This window comes from Oppia nitens, unplaced genomic scaffold, assembly GCF_028296485.1.
Source record: "Oppia nitens isolate AA-2021 unplaced genomic scaffold, nextdenovo-longstitch-racon4-pilon3 scaffold4_pilon_pilon_pilon, whole genome shotgun sequence".
Classification (NCBI taxonomy): Eukaryota; Metazoa; Arthropoda; class Arachnida; order Sarcoptiformes; family Oppiidae; genus Oppia; species Oppia nitens.
Genome location: NW_026533232.1, coordinates 559,836 through 577,579, shown reverse-complemented (window position 1 = coordinate 577,579; position 17,744 = coordinate 559,836). Strand labels below are relative to the sequence as shown.

The 17,744-nt window shown below is 29.0% G+C and overlaps 2 protein-coding genes across 2 annotated transcripts; one reads left to right on the top strand and one right to left on the bottom strand.

Moving 5' to 3' along the window:
• The first annotated feature begins 8,630 nt into the window (after positions 1–8,630).
• Positions 8,631–9,761, top strand: LOC128959729 (uncharacterized). The gene is made up of 2 exons (XM_054305733.1): positions 8,631–8,683; positions 8,758–9,761. The coding sequence occupies exon 2, from the start codon at positions 8,769–8,771 to the stop codon at positions 9,759–9,761; it is 993 nt and encodes a 330-aa protein (XP_054161708.1). The 5' UTR covers positions 8,631–8,683; positions 8,758–8,768.
• Positions 9,762–12,318: 2,557 nt separating this feature from the next.
• LOC128959728 (low-density lipoprotein receptor-related protein 1-like) lies at positions 12,319–15,844 on the bottom strand. Its single transcript, XM_054305732.1, has 5 exons — positions 15,822–15,844; positions 15,053–15,529; positions 13,743–14,057; positions 12,585–13,659; positions 12,319–12,505 (listed from the first exon to the last, which is right to left on the bottom strand). The coding sequence occupies exons 1-5, from the start codon at positions 15,829–15,831 to the stop codon at positions 12,319–12,321; spliced, it is 2,064 nt and encodes a 687-aa protein (XP_054161707.1). The 5' UTR covers positions 15,832–15,844.
• Positions 15,845–17,744: the final 1,900 nt, after the last annotated feature.

The window sequence follows — 17,744 nt, the reverse complement described above, 5'->3', positions numbered from 1 at the left end:
TTGTGTCAATCATCAAAAGTGGTCGTCACTGATGAAGAAGTGTCCCAATGTTCATACAGTTGAGATTAGATGCACTAATCACCATAAGATTGATGTGTTGCGAGCCATTCACCGTCGGCGGCGGCGTAAACTTTGGCCACTACTCCGGCGAATCGATTGCCTGACCAACGGTATGAACGGCAAAGATATAAAGTTTTGGTGTCAAAAATTTACGGAAATGTTTACACAATTAACGATTTATAGCTTAACTGATTGCCAGCCAATGAAGCCATACCTGTCATCGATGACTAATCTAACGGATCTAACGGTTGGCAAAATAAGTTATACGGTTAGCGGCGACCAATTGCTGGTCAACGGTTTGCATCGATTTACATGCCATAGACTGGACAATCAGATCAAACAATTTGAGACATTCATAGCAGGAAACAGTGATCATCTAAAATGTCTTAAACTACATATCAATAGTACAGATACTGAGGAAACTGTTATGTCTGTACTCTCTGTAATTGGCCAGCGATTACAACGACTGCAACAATTGGTATTAATATTTTATACATTACTAAACAACTCGATTGGCGAACCGTTAATGAAAATTGCCAACAATTGTCAACAATTAAAGTCATTTAGTTTGAAATTAGTTGTCTATTCAGTGGTTGAATATGAGGAGACATACAATGCCATCAAACTAATGAAACAATTGAAACGATTGGATCTGAATTTGCAAATCACTTATAATCTAAATCAAGTAATTTATCCTAAATTATATGAAACATTACAACCAATTAATTCATGGACTTATTTAACACTTTATTATTCGCAAATTGATCGCCAATTTGTTATTGATTTACACAAAAATCTACCTAAACTTCAAACACTAGACATTAGTTGTTCAACATTACATCATTTGTATGTTATTTATATCAAAACTATTATCTATTACTATCAATACTGTCAATCAAATTGAAAGAAAAAATACAAATTTATCTCAAAAAATGATCTCTAATTTTTAATTATAATTCAAATAATTATTTTATATATAAGTTTTATTTTCTTAAATATTTTTTTTAAAAAAAAGGAATTAATTTTTTTATTGTTACCGTAATTATAATTTAAAGTGATAAATAAATAATAGATAATTATTTTAGATAAAAAAAGTACATCTATTGAATATATTAATTAATTATTGTATTTAAATATAACAAAATTTTTTATAATGAAAAAAAACAATTCATTTAATGAAAACAGTGAAAAATTTACTCTCTCTCTCTCTCTCTGTCTCTCTCTCTCTCTCTCTCTCTCTCTGTCTCTCTCTCTCTCTCTCTCTCTCTCTCTCTCTCTCTCTCTCTCTCTCTCTCTCTCTCTCTCTCTCTCTCTCTCTCTCTCTCTCTGTCTCTCTCTCTCTCTCTCTCTCTCTCTCTCTCTCTCTCTCTCTCTCTCTCTCTCTCTCTCTCTCTCTCTCTCTCTCTCTCTCTCTCTCTCTCTCTCTCTCTGTCTCTCTCTATGGGGCCTCGGTGGCCGAAAGGCTAAGTTGTCGGCTTTCGAGTACGATAACCCGAGATCGATACCCGGACGGGCCACCTAAGTTTGTTGGGATTTTTAACGCGAGGAAACAGATAATATGTGTACGAAGAACTGTCCACATATATAATGCTGTCCTATCGTTAATAGGTACTCCTCTAACTACTGCACTCTCGGCGGTTATGAGTGCTATACACAGTATAACCAACAATACTAGAGAGAAACATAGTTTAAGGGTTCTCAAAACCCCGTGCATGCAATCATTGTAAAAACGGGGGATATAAATCCTGGATATTCTCTCTCTCTCTCTCTCTCTCTCTCTCTCTCTCTCTCTCTCTCTCTCTCTCTATCTCTCTCTCTCTCTCTCTCTCTCTCTCTCTCTCTCTCTCTCTCTCTCTCTCTCTCTCTCTCTCTCTCTCTCTCTCTCTCTCTCTCTCTCTCTCTCTCTCTCTCTCTCTCTCTCTCTCTCTCTCTCTCTCTCTCTCTCTCTCTCTCTCTCTCTCTCTCTCTCTCTCTCTCTCTCTCTCTCTCTCTCTCTCTCTCTCTCTCTCTCTCTCTCTCTCTCTCTCTCTCTCTCTCTCTCTCTCTCTCTCTCTCTCTCTCTCTCTCTCTCTCTCTCTCTCTCTCTCTCTCTCTCTCTCTCTCTCTCTCTCTCTCTCTCTCTCTCTCTCTCTCTCTCTCTCTCTCTCTCTCTCTCTCTCTCTCTCTCTCTCTCTCTCTCTCTCTCTCTCTCTCTCTCTCTCTCTCTCTCTCTCTCTCTCTCTCTCTCTCTCTCTCTCTCTSTCTCTCTCTCTCTCTCTCTCTCTCTCTCTTTAACTTTACTGCACTTTCTATTCTGTTTGACAATTTATATTAACGTAATGTTTGTTTATATGGTTTCCATGGAAACAGTAAACACTAAACAAAAACAATGTAAACAATAGTTATTATTATTATATGTTTTGTTTATCTGTTGTTAATAAACAATATATATCTGTAAGTGATTTAACCACAAGAAGTCAATAACTAAATGATTTTATTACTTTTATTACAAAAACAATTGATTGTTAACCACAACCGGTCTATTAATTCATTATCTTTATTCATGTCTTATAATTAAGTGATGAACAACAATAAGAAGCGATCATTTGATCGGTTCGGCGATGATTTGGCGGCACTTATACTAACATATCTATCACTTGAAGATCAGTTGTGTTTGGAGTGTGTATCAAAACAGATCCAGTCGTGTGGTATCCGAAGCCGGACTCGCATCACATCCGATGACATTTCAAAGCTAAAAATGATGAATCTTTTGATTTACAACAGATTCTACTTCAACAGCAATAAATGGTTATCATTGATGATGAGGTGTCCAAATGTTTGTGTCGTTGAGATGGCCTGCAAAGGACATTACAGAAGCAATATATTGCAGTCCATTCACCGGTTGTGGCGTACACTTTGGCCACGACTTCGGCGAATTGATTTGTTGACTACCGATTTGACTGTTAAAGACATCGAGTTTTGTTGTCAAACATTTCCGACTATGTTTACAAAGTTTGTGATTTACGGTAAAACTGAATTGACATCAATCAAGCCATACCTGTCGTCGATGACTAATCTGCGGGATCTAACTGTTAATCGAATAGACCATACGTTTATCGGCGACCGATTGATATTCAACGGTTTACGTCGATTCAGTTGCTATTTTCGTGACAACAATCAGATGAACCGCCGATTCAAGTCATTCATCGCTGGCAACAGTAATCTCCAGACACTTAGACTTGATTTTTCATTCACTAATACTGCCGATACTGTTAACGATGTACTGTCAACTATCGGGCGATTACAAGGATTGCAACGATTGGATGTATTATTTAATGAAGTAAAGTACTCCATAGTTCAGTCATTGATAACAATAGCCAACAGTTGTCGCCGACTTAAGTATTTTTTGTTAAGTATAACAGTTGACTCATTGGATGACTATCTGAAGACATACAGTGCCATCAAACATATGAAACAATTGAAACGATTGAATCTTAATCTTAAATATAATACATATAATTCAAATCAACAACAAGTAATTGACCGGAAAATCTATACAACACTCAAACCGGTTAACTGTTGGCCAGAATTAACTCATTTGATACTCAGACTATCGTATATTGATTGCGATTTTTTCGTGGATTTAGACCAAAATCTACCGAAACTACAATATCTGACCGTTAATAGTCCCGAATTTAAATGCGATCGCATATGTATAAGATATTTATCAGCACTTAAATCATTAACCAGTTTATCAATTAATAACAATACTGATGTATTAATCAAAAGATCGGATATACATTTGTTGGTCAGTCAGTGCCTAAAATTAAAACTAATTGAAATCGTATCGAAAATGACTTTTAGTTACTATTATAATGATAGGCGAATCAATATATTGCGAAAATATAAAACAAGAAAAAAATCATTACTACTGTATAATAACAGTAATATATTACCATAAAATATATAATAATTATTGCAAAAATGATATTTTACGAAAAAATACTAGTCTATTATATTTCATGTATTTTTTTATAGTAATATTTAATTTATATATTTATATTTTTTTATATTATATTTCTATAGTCAATATAAACTTATTTTAATATAAACTTATTTTAATATAACTTTATTTATGCTAAAAAAATGAAAATCGTGTATTTAATTTAAAAAAATTAAATATCAGATTACTTATACAAATAAATATTATATATATATATATATATCATAGTATATATTAAAAATGCTCATTTATTTTTTTTTAATACTTAAGCTACTAATAATCTCAACAATTGTATAATTATTTATAAAATAATTTTTATTAGTATTAAGTAATCTAATATACAAACTGAATATAATATTATCATAAAATATTTAATCTTAAAAATAAATAAATAATAATAATAACTCTTAAAAGTGATAACATTTTTATTTAAATACACAATTCACTAGTTTATGGGATACCAGTGCTGCAAAAGCGATACGAGAGGGGTCGGCAGGGGTTGACATGTGGTGGACATGTTTTTGTGAACTTTTATTACTTAATTAGCAATTAGTTTAGATTGTTATAACTTTTAAAAAAAAAAAAAAGTTAAAAATCCATTGATGTGCTAATTAAGTAATAAAAGTTTTCACAAACTATAACACATGTCTATCACTCAACCCCCTACCAACCCCTCCTCCCATATCACTGGATACAGCATTGGTATCCCCATAAAACCAGTGCAAATATGTGCTGATATGTGCTGGCCTATCGTTTACATTATTCTAGTTTTTAGTTGTTGAGATAGTTATAACTTATAACTTATAAGTGTTTTCAACCAACAAAAAAAACTTAAGCAAAACTTACACTAATTTTTATTTTAAATTAAATATTGTGAAAACAACTCTAAAAAGTTATGAATATTATAATAATAATAAAAATACCTGATATTTGACACAAAAATAATAATAATTTAAAAATACTAATTTCAATATTTGATTCAACAATCGGTCTATTATTATATAATTGACTAAATAAATGATTTAATTTAAAAAAATAATAATTAATTTTTATATAAATATCTTAAATACATATACAGTATTTATTTATTTGACATTTAAATAAATTAAAAAAAACTAGTTTTTAACAGTAATAAAAATAATGATTTCCATGGAAACAGTAAACACAGTATAATAAGAAAACGTGTAAACAATTAAAAATGTTTTTATTTTTTTAGTTACAGTTTGTTGTTATTATAAACAGTTAGTTGTAGTGATTTTCATCACAAAAAAGTCAATCAATCAGTTAAATGGTTATTATATTTACAATTAATTAATAATTAAAAATTGTTTCAACACTACAACTGATCTATGGATTGATTGATTGTCTTATTATTTATAAAAAAAATTGTTTATAGCAATCACAATAATCACAACAACAATGGTATCATCACTTAAGTCCTCATCATTTGATCGGTTCGGCGACGATTTGGCAGCACTTCTGCTAACATATCTATCACTTAGAGATCAGTTACGTCTAGAGTGTGTATCCAAACAGTTCCAGTCGTCGGGTATTCAACTCAGGACTCGTATGACAGCCGAAGACATATCGAAAATGAATTTGAAAAAGAAAAATATTTCCGGTTATAAATACTTCTTCGACATTACCAAATGGTTGATACTGATGAAGAAGTGTCCAAATATTTCTATGGTTGAGATACCCGATGCCCGATCTTATCGGTCAGATTTATTGCTAACTATTCATCGATGGCGCCGACAATTTTGGCCACATCTGCGGCAAATCAATTGCATACCAAACAATATGACGGCCAACGATACAACTTTTTGGTGTCAAATGTTTACCGAAATGATTACAAAAATATCGATTAACTATGAAGAAGATTATTATTCAGTTAAGCCATACCTACCGGCGATGACTAAACTCGAAAACCTATCGATTGGACGGACAGACAACAACAACAACAATAAGTTTTTTGTTGACAATCAATTGCCAGTAAAATATTTGCGTCGATACAAGACATTCATCGACGGTAGCCGTAATCTTAAGATACTTGTACTCAAGTTTTATTACACTGATAGTGACAATACAATTAGGACAGTACTGTTGTTGATCGCTAGGCGATTACTACGGCTGCAACAATTGGGATTAGTATTTAAGCGATCAATAGATGAATCGATAGCCAAACGATTGATCAAAATTGCCAACAGTTGCCATCGGCTAAAGTATTTCTGGTCAAACATTTCAGTGGACTCGTTGGCCGCTTACGAACAGACATACAATGCTTGCAAACAAATGAAACAATTGAAACGATTGAATCTTAATCTTAAATACGATGATAATAATAATGATAATCAAGTAATTGATCGAAAACTGTATGAATCACTCAAACCAGTCAATTGTTGGCCACAATTGACACGATTGATACTTCGTGTATCGCATATTGATTATGAATTTTTCAATAATTTACACCAAAATCTACCGAAACTTCAATCGCTTGATATTAATTGTCCGGATTTTATATGCGATACGATTTCTATGCTTTACATATCGAGATTGAAATCATTAATCAGATTAACAATTAATACAAATACTGATGTTTGGATCACCGAAACTGATATCCAACGTGTGATCAATCGGTGCCTTAAATTAAAACAAATTGAAATTATATCGAAATTTAATTTTCATTTCTATTATAATGAAAAAAAGATTAATTTATTGCGATCTCAATCATTACTAGAATATACCTAAGAGTATATACCTGTAAATTAATATACAATTTTGAAAATGATATTATTTTTTTAAAAAAAATACTCGTCTATTATTAAATAATAGATACAAAAAACTTATTTTTTTATTCTCTTTATTATAAAATAGTTATTACATTTTATAATATTATTTATTAATTACAATTATACTTTTTTATTAAATATTATTCTATATACATATACATATACATATATATATATATATATATATAATTTATATTTGATATGATATCTATTATCAATATTATTTTAAACTACAAACTTTAGTACAAATTTTTGCTATAAATATATAACTTTAAATCAAAATATACAATATATTTTTTTAATATTATATATTTTAGTTTTTATTAATTAAAAATATGACATTAATTAACCATTTTTAGATTTTAAAAAAAAACATTATATATTTTGGGTAAATAATCACATAATTTGTTACACAACAGTATTATATTTAAATACTTGTATTATTAATAATAATTAATAAATAATAATATAATAGTTTATTGCATAATGTTTACTACATTTTTTACATTTTAAGACATGTCTAGATGTTAAGGTCCGCTTCAATACAATTAATCCAATTCAATGGTATATATTTGTATTTATGAATTATTTTATTTTTTTTTAAAAACAATGAGTTTTTGCATTTTTTAAAACATTTATTTTTTGTAAACCTATTACACAGAAAAAAATATTCACTAAAAATATTGTTATTGAGTTAACTAATATAGCAAAACTAACTATAGAAAATATTTACTTAATAGTAAAAAATATATAGAACTTTAAATGTTATATGATAATTAAAAATATTATGGTAGATATAATATTATTAATAAACAATAGCTTATTTTTGATTAAATATTTAAATTATTTTCGTAATTTTTTTTAGTTAGTAATGAATATGAATTGCTTTTAGTTAGAGAAATAAAAAATCATTTAAAAAAATATTTATTTCTTTAATACTAATCGTAACAATAAAAAAAACAAAATAATACCATTAAATAAAAAAACAGTTTTAGCCAAAAAAAAACAGTTTCACCTATTTTGACAGTGATTTATATATATTAGAGAGCGAAAAGTTTCGGACCCGTACCTGATTTGATACCTAAAATCTCGGACTCGGACCTGACCTAACATAGGGTACAAATTTACCTGACCTGACCTGACCTGACTATGTAGGTCCGAAAATAATTTTATCAAAAAACAATTTTATTTATTCTATACCCGCAACAAATTTCTCTAAATTAACTTTAATTACTCGGGATTAACGATAACTGATTGTAGATCTAACTTAGATTCTAATAAAGTTAATATGTTATTATTTATTAGATCAAAACCATCATCTTTTGTAATATTTTATCTTTAATTTATACAACTATTTTATAAATAATAATTTAATAAATTTTGTGTTTGATTGTCATATTTTGTAATAATTGTCGTTTAAATAATGAATAAAAAAATTTCGGACCTGACCTGACCAAAAAATTTTGGTGTTCGGACCCGTACCTGACCTGAGCCCTAACTTTTACCTGACCTGACCTGAAAAATCAGGTCAGTTTTCAGTCTCTAATACTGTATATATACTATGTTCAAGTTGTTGTTGTTTTCTTAGTTTAAAAGTTAAAGTTCAACAAACTCGCTGTCAAAATAGGTGAAACTGGTTTTTATTAAATTATCATCACATAATTTATTACATAATTAATTAATTAAATAAATAAATGTTTGTATAGTTTCTATGGAAACAATATAATAAACACATTATGCAATACAAAATGTGTAAACAATTATTGTTTTATTTATTTTTTTATACAAAACAGTTGTTAAATAACTGTTAAGTGATTTACCACAAGAAGTCAATCAAATTAGTCAACAAATGGTAAATACTTTCTAATATCACAACCGGTCTATTAAATTGATTGATTGTCTTATCATTTCATCTAAAAAATATAGTGATAACAACAATGACAACACTTAAGACATCATTTGATCGGTTCGGCGATGATTTGGCTGAACTTATCCTAAGATATCTATCACTTGAAGATCAGTTGCGTTTAGAGTGTGTATCCAAACAGTTCCAGTCGTCGGGTATTCAACAGCAAACAGACATCAATAACATTAGGACATTGAATATCTATAGTGTTTCAAGTGTTTCGGGCGAAAAGTATTTCGACAACAATAAGTGGTTATCGCTGATGAAGAAGTGTCCAAATGTCTGTAACGTTGAGATTGCGGGTCCAAGAGATTTTCGTACAGATATATTGCGAGCCATTGATGATCGGTGGCGCCAACTATGGCCACAATTGCGGCGATTAGACTACTTGACTGTCAGTATGACTGTTGAAGATATCGGGTTTTGGTGTCAAAAGTTTACGAAAATGATTACCAATATATCGATTGCCTGCAAAAATGATTACAATTCACTGAAGACATACTTGTCATCGATGACTAATCTACGGGATCTATCAGTTGGTCTCATAGAGCATACGTTCAGTGGTGGTGGCGACCAATTGCTGGTCAACGGTTTGCGCCGATTTAGTTGCTATAGACTGGACAATCAGTTGACCAAATTCGAGACATTCATTGCAGGCAACAGTGATCTTCAGACACTTTTGCTAACATTTCATCTGAAAGATACTGAAGAAACTGTTGTCTCAGTGCTGTCATTGATTGGACAGCGATTACAACGACTGAAACAATTGGATTTAATGTTTGTTCAGACAATAAACCTGTCGATAGCTAACCAATTGATGACAATTGCCAACAGTTGTCGGCTAATAAAGTATCTTAAATTACATGTATGGGTGGACTCATTGGCCGCTTATGAGGTGACATACTGTTCTGTCAAACACATGAAACAATTGAAACGATTAAATTTTCATCTATTATTTGATAACAAAAATTTAGGACGATTGATAACAAAAGTCGTTTGGTATTCAACGGCAAACTGTTATTAACAGTAATAACATTAAGACACAGAATATGTATAGCATTCCTATAAGTCTTTCGGACAAAAAATACTTCGACAACAATAAGTGGTTATCATTGATGAAGAAGTGTCCAAATGTTCAAACAATTAGGATTTTATTCGATGCTAGAAAAGAGCAGATAATTATTTTGCAAACCATTCATCGGGTTTGGACTAAGTATTGGCCACAATTGCGGCAAATTGAGTGCAATTTTAATTATATGACTGTCAATGAAATACAGTTTGTATGCGAAATATTTCCCGAAATGATTAGAAAATTTTATATTTTTACAGAAGAATTATTAAACAAAATCAAACCATACCTGTCATCGATGGTTAATCTGCGCCAACTATTCGCTCGAAAAACTGACGACTTGTTTATTGGCGGCCAATTGGTTGTCAAAGGTTTGAATCGCATTTCAATGTTTTTAGTAGACAATATTGAGATACCATTATTCAAGACTTTTATTGATGGAAACACTGATCTGAATGAAGTTCTTATATACTTTACATCGATTTATTCCGCGGATACTGTTATGTCTGTGCTGTCACTTATCGGGCGATTACAAGGATTGCAACGATTGGACATATATTTTGGAACGGTATTGAATTTTTCAATAGCCGACTCTTTAGTGACAATTGCTATGAGTTGTTTGCGGCTAAAGTTGTTTAAATTAACTCTAAAAGTGGATTCATTAACCAATTATATGGAGACATACAGTGCTGTTAAACTAATGAAACAATTGAAACGATTGTATCTTAATTTGAATTGTATTAACAATATTAATAATCTGATAATAATTGGCAGCAAATTATATACAACACTACAACCGATTAACTGTTGGTCACAATTAACTCATTTGAATATTTGTTTATCACATATTGATTACCAATTTTTCAATGATTTGCACCGAAATCTACCGAAACTTCAATTGCTTGACATTAATGATCCATTCGGTCTATTGGACAGTATATCTATGTTAGTCATATCGAGATTGAAATCATTGACCACATTATCTATCGTTACAATCAATGAATTGTTATCAATCAGTGAACGGGATGTACGACAAGTGATCAACGGATGCCTGAAATTGAAGAAAATTAAAATTTCTTCGAAAGAATTTGTTTATATTGATTACAATTCAGATAAAATCTATTTGTTTCAAACAAATCAATTAAAATTAACGGCTCCTACAAGAAAACTACGATAATTAGTATAATAAAAAAAATTATAATTAATTTTTATGTTTGTTTATAACAAAAGTTAATTACAATCAAACTGTATTGACACACAAAAAATGCTAATTTCTATTATTATTATTATTAAATCATTAAAAAATAATATTTTTATTTACACCTTGTTTTATTTTATTTTATTTATTTGATTATTTAAATATAATTATCGGATCTCAATTCACTGGCCAACAGGTTTTCATTGGACTTCATTATATCGATGCCATTGGCACTACCGGTGCTTATATTAGTAATACCAATATCACTGTTGTCTATACCGGTCATCATTATATTGTCGTCACTTTGATTCAACAATTGTTTTCTCATTAGTTGCCATTTAAGACTACAATAGAAATATATATTAAAAAAATGATATTAATATTTTTACTTAATTGTAAATATTGTTTAGTTAATTAAAATTACTTATATAATTTTTTTTAATTATTAAAGTTAATACCAGTATATTGTAGTTTTAAAATAATTATTTTTTATTTGTATTATAGATTAAATAGGGATTAAAAAAATATAATTCAAAGTTTTTATTTTTCTAAAAATTTTAATTACTGTCATATTTGCTGATGAAATACAATGACATAAATAAGTAATTTATAATAAATAATAAAAAATTCAATAAAAACACAAATAATGTGTTTATAATTATTAAATATTTATTACAAACATTTGCAACAAAAGTTTGAATGTATTGCACACTAAATATATTGAACTATATATTCAATACATTATTATTGGACAACAAATTACATACAGTTTTTGAATTTCAGTTGAATTTGTGACACAAAATACAAAACCAATTATTGATTGCGAAGAGATTGACCACTAAATAAAAGTATCACTTAATTGATTCCATAACTTTGTTTGATATGACAACCGGTTTAATTGATTGTCTATTGATTTATCGTTTGTTTATAGCAATCTCAACAACAATGGTTTCACTTGTGATGAACAATAGGTAATCATTTGATCGGTTCGGCGATGATTTGGCAGAAATTATACTAAAATCACTTTAATATAAGTTACGTTTAGTGTGTCTGTCAATCGAAATATTTAAATTAAAATAATTTAACAAACATGTGAATTGCTATTTAAGAAATAATGATTTTTGATGCATCTATGTATGTCAATAATTACTAGATATTACAAGATAATCTTATTGTTATAATAAAATAAAAATTAAAAAATAAAAATTAATTTTTATTATTGTTTATTACAAAAGTTAATTACAATCAATCTGTATTATTATTAAAGTATTAAAAAAATTACTTTAATATTTTTATTTATATTTTTTTTATTATTTAAATATAATTATCGGATCTCAATTCACTGGCCAACAGGTTTTCATTGGACTTCATTATATCGATGCCATTGGCACTACCGGTGCTTATATTGGTAATACCAATATCACTGTTGTCTATACCGGTCATCATTATATTGTCGTCACTTTGATTCAACAATTGTTTTCTCATTAGTTGCCATTTAAGACTACAATAGAAATATATATAAAAAAATGATTAATATTTTTTTAAAAAATTATAAATATTGTTTAGTTAATTGAAATTACTTATAAATAATATAAGCCATAAAAATGTTTGAAACAATTAACATAACAATAGCAATAGTGTTAACTATGGACAACGTATCGACACTGAGTCCATGGCCACCGCCACTACTACTGTCCACTAGTAGTTCACTATAACTGTAGACACTGTCCGGTGCCGGACATCGATATCTTAGTTTATCGATTGGCAAACATATGTTGGGACAGTCGTGCTGTTGATGACTGTCGGCACAACTATTCGGTACTATTGGCTGCATAATCGGGTCGAGTATTTTGAAACCATTAATTTGTTGCCGATTGATGTCGACCGCACTGTGCAACTGACCTACACTAACATTATACCGGTGACTCTTATACATTATCTGAATACTATGTATTCTGAGTTCAATATCGGGCATCCTATACAACATCAACTCGTTGGCCAAATACAGGTCACCGTTCAATACGGCCATTGAGGTCAACGAATCGAAAAACTCTGGCGATTTCATGAAGAATATCTCGTTATTGCCGGTGAAGTCAATCGAGTAGAGCGAGTGGTCGCCGATATCAATGAAATAGTAACGCTGTTTGTTGTAATCGATGGTCAAATGATAGGCCTGACGCCGGTTACGGTAGAGTACAGTTAGATTACTGCCGTCCAGATTGGTGTTCATTAGTTTCGGATCCCAACCGACATCACTCCAGACCAACACCGATGTCATGGCATTGATGTGCAAATCCCGTGGGTTTTCATCCGTTAGCTGACATACCGTATACATGATGTCTACATCATCGAGACTCAACACCCGTATACTCTTAGATTGTATGTCCAACCAGTAGACCAGGTCGTGGATCCAGTCCAGTGCCAGACTGTTTGGTCGGCCATGGATGGCAAACTCGACAGTCGTAACGTTGGCCGCCGTTTTCCAAATCATACGCTGTCTGGACTCGTCATACCAGATCAGCTGACCATTCATGATATTATGATCCATCAGCTGAGCCGTCACTTTGTCGCCATTGTAGGCTACGGTCTCGATGCCGGCCAACTGGGCTTTGAGTATTGCATTATGAGCTGCTATCAGAAACTTGGTGTCCGTACCTTTCATTAAAAAAGTATAGCAAATGAGTTTTTTAGAGGACAGGGAGGGGAATATCATAGTGTGTACACAACTAAACACATACCCCATTCCTTGACCTTATAGGATATCTTAAAGCCGCGGCCAGTGATGGCCGAATCGGTAGTAAACTTCAATCTCAATCGATTTGTATTGGATATAAAGTTTGCAGGCATACCGTTGCCGCTAAACTTTTTGTACGTGTAAAGTACGTGCAAAAAATCCGAGTCCTGTTCCGTTTGGAAGTCGTCAAACATGACGACAATGTTCTGATTGGTACCAACACTGACCGTCCACTCGCACACCATATTGTCGTAATAGCCGTCCGGATAGCCGGGACTATGGATAACGCCCTGAGTGTCGTTCAATGTTAGATCGCATCCTAAATGTTAGGTTAAAAAAATATATAACAAATTTTATTGTTGTTGTTGTTGTTAATAATAATTATAGTTAATTAATTGTTATCCAAAATAAATATATTAATTTAATTGGAATATAGAATATAAAAATAATTATAATTTTTAAAAATTATTAGTTCATATAAATATTTAATTATATTATAATTATTGTATTAATTATATATTGATATACAATATACAGTATATAATTTTTAATAATTTTAACAAAGTTATTTATTAATTAAAATAATACTGTACAATAATATATAAAAAATTTTTATATGTTATTAAATTATATTAAATAAAGAGTTAAATTAATTAAAAACTATTGTTATTAATCTTTTCAAATATTATTAAAATTATAGTATTAATTAATTTAAAATTATGTATCATTTTTCACATCTATGCACATAAACAATAACTAACTAAAAAAAATTATAGATAAATTAATAAACTGTAAATTATTCATTAATATAAATTTTGTTTGTTTTAATAGCTATAACAATTTCTAATATTTTAGATTGACTAGACAAAACTTTTAAAAAATTATTAAAGTTAATACAGTTTATTGTAGATTAAAAATTTTATTAAATTTTTTGTTATAATCCTATTATATTATGTAAATTTTTTTTGAAATTCAATTATGATATAATCAATAAAACTATTATTTACAATAACTTCTACTTTTATTATAATTTTATAAACTACTAAGTTTGTCAATTATTTAAAATTACTGTAAATCATAAATAACTAAAAAAAAATAAATGTTTATAAATATTGTAAATAATTAATTTATATAAAAATTTTGTTTGCTTTAATAGCTATAATATTTTTTTTTAAAATATAGTACTCATAATTATAGTTAATTAAATTTTTTAAAAAATAAATATTTATTACAAATTCACATTATTAATAATAATAATAATATATTTTATATAATTTACACACAAAAAACAAATTAACAACAAAAAAATCATACCGTATTTGACTGCTTTATAATTCAATAGGAAAGCCGTACCGCGTTTCGTATAATAGTGTTTGTCGGCCACAAACCGTATATAGATTTGATTACCGGACGACACAACACTTTTGTTGCTATGATAGCGCCGGTAGGAGACCAACGGTTTGGATCTAATATTACGGCCGTCGTGTACATAGAGTTTATCAAATGCCCGCAACTGGACATCACGTATGGTCAACAATATCGATCGGTTACCTGAAACGGTAACTGTCCATTCGCAGGTTATTTCGTTAGGATAGGTACCCGGATAGCCGGGTGACTTGATTTCGCCCTCATTATCCGTAAAAGTACCGTTACATTGGACATCGTTTAGATGATGTTCACTTTCAGCTGTACCTACGGTCTCCGGTTCCTCGTCTTCGGCACCGATAGAGTCCATGTCAAAGGTATCCGAGTCGTCGTAGTCGTTGCTGATGATTGTCACAAACGGTTTGACTGAAAAAAACCAAACAAAAAATTAAAAAAAATTTTAATTAAAATAAAAAAATTATTTATTTATTTTATATACTTAATAATTAATATTTTAATGAAATAAATTTTATATTAAACATATGATTTATAGTTTAATGTAAAATTTATATATATATATATTTGTATAAATAAAATTAATATTATAATATAAATAGGATTTAAATACAAAATATTATTAATTTATAATAAAAAATTATTGGAAATAAAAATAATAAAATTAAACTTTAATATAAACAAATTAATTTAGTAAACATACTATTTTTCATGAAAACAATGCTAAATATTATATAAATATTTAGCAATAGTTTTGTTTTGTTTTTCATGTTTTAATGTAATTTTGATGAAATTTTTTTTGATGAAATAAAATATAAATGATATCACAAATTTCCACTTATAATTTGAATAAAATATAAATTAAAAATTTATTGTTTTATTTTTGTAAATGTTTTTTTTATTTTAAATTGACAACAACATCAACCACAACAACAAATTTAATTTATAAAAAAATAATACTTTATTTTTTGAGACAATTTAAATGAAAAATACTTAACAAAAATAACAATTATAAAAATATATATTTAGTTATTTACAAAAACTAATTAATATGTTAAATTTTTATTGCAAAATTTGATGTCAAAAATAAACTATTAAATATCATAATAAAAAAAGTAAAAATAAAATCTACTTAAAATATTACATAAGTATTAGAGATACTGATATTATAATTATTATATTAAGTTTATTTAATTTTTAATTAGATTTTGATTTTTTGTTGTTGTTTTTATTGAATGTTATCAACTAAATAGTATATACTATGATATTAGTATTTATAATCGTAATTTTGATTAGTAAAAATAGAAAATAAATTTTAGTTTCTATACAACTAAAAACTTGTTGCTATTTGTAAACTATATATTGCTTATCATATTGTTTATAATATAACAAAATTTTAGACAGTGATCTAAAAAAAATAAATAATTTTTAGTTATATACTAAAAAATATATATTTACAGTATATACACTTAATAAAATACAATTATTTTTTTAAAAAAATAAATATGAAATAATTATGACATACATAAATATAGTTAAATAGCTTATAAACTTTATATATAAATTTAGTTGTTAATTTTACTAAAAAAAATAATAGTTAAAATAAAAATTAAAAAAATTAGTTCATCACTGTCAATAATAAATTAACTTAAAACTAATAAAATGTTTACAAAATGTTTTGATTGATTAAAAAAATTAAATTAATAAAATATTATGTACTCTACTGTATAATAATTAACTGAAGTCTAATAATAATAATAATACTATATGAAAGTGTGTACTTTATTTACAAAAATAAAATTATCATTTAACTAAAAAAATTACTGTAAAATAGTAATAAACTGTTATATTATTGAATTAAAACTAAAACTAAAAAATTAATCATTAATTTTATCTTTAATTATATATATATATATATATATATATTTCAATAATAACCATCAATTTGTTTGTATCAATATTACTGAATAGCTTAGTATTAGTGCCAACAATGATATCATTGTTTTGGTATCAATTTTATACAAACCATAGACCGTAAAGTACAGCTCATTTCGCATACTATCTAAACGACTGGCCATCGACTGGTACAACAATACCTGTCCAACCGGTATATCACTATTAATATTAGTATTATTATTATTGATAACACCGTTGGTCAGCAACTGTTGATTAGTATCGATTGTTTCCCGTTCGTCCAGTCGGTCGACAAGTCGTCCATAGCTACGCGGCACCAAATCGCTGACCAAACACACGGCCACTATCGAGCACATGGACTCAAACAGTGATCGCAAAGCAAAATCGTAGGTACGTCTAAACTCTAGTACTAGTATACAGATATTGGACACCGATATAACACTGTTGACGGTCAGCGTTACCAGAATATAGTCACTGATATAGTCGTCAAACTGGCGTACAATTTGTCGCGTTTTTATAATCGCCTGATATATGTGTTGAAATTGTTTGGCGTTGTTGTCGGCAGCGATATATGATCGATGGCCAATATCATCGCCAGCACCGTTGACAGCCAGCAGCAGCAGTATATTGTCAAACATTTGCGACACCCGACAGGCCATATAGGCCATGACCGATACGATAGCCAATTGGCAATTATAGGCCAACAAATTGA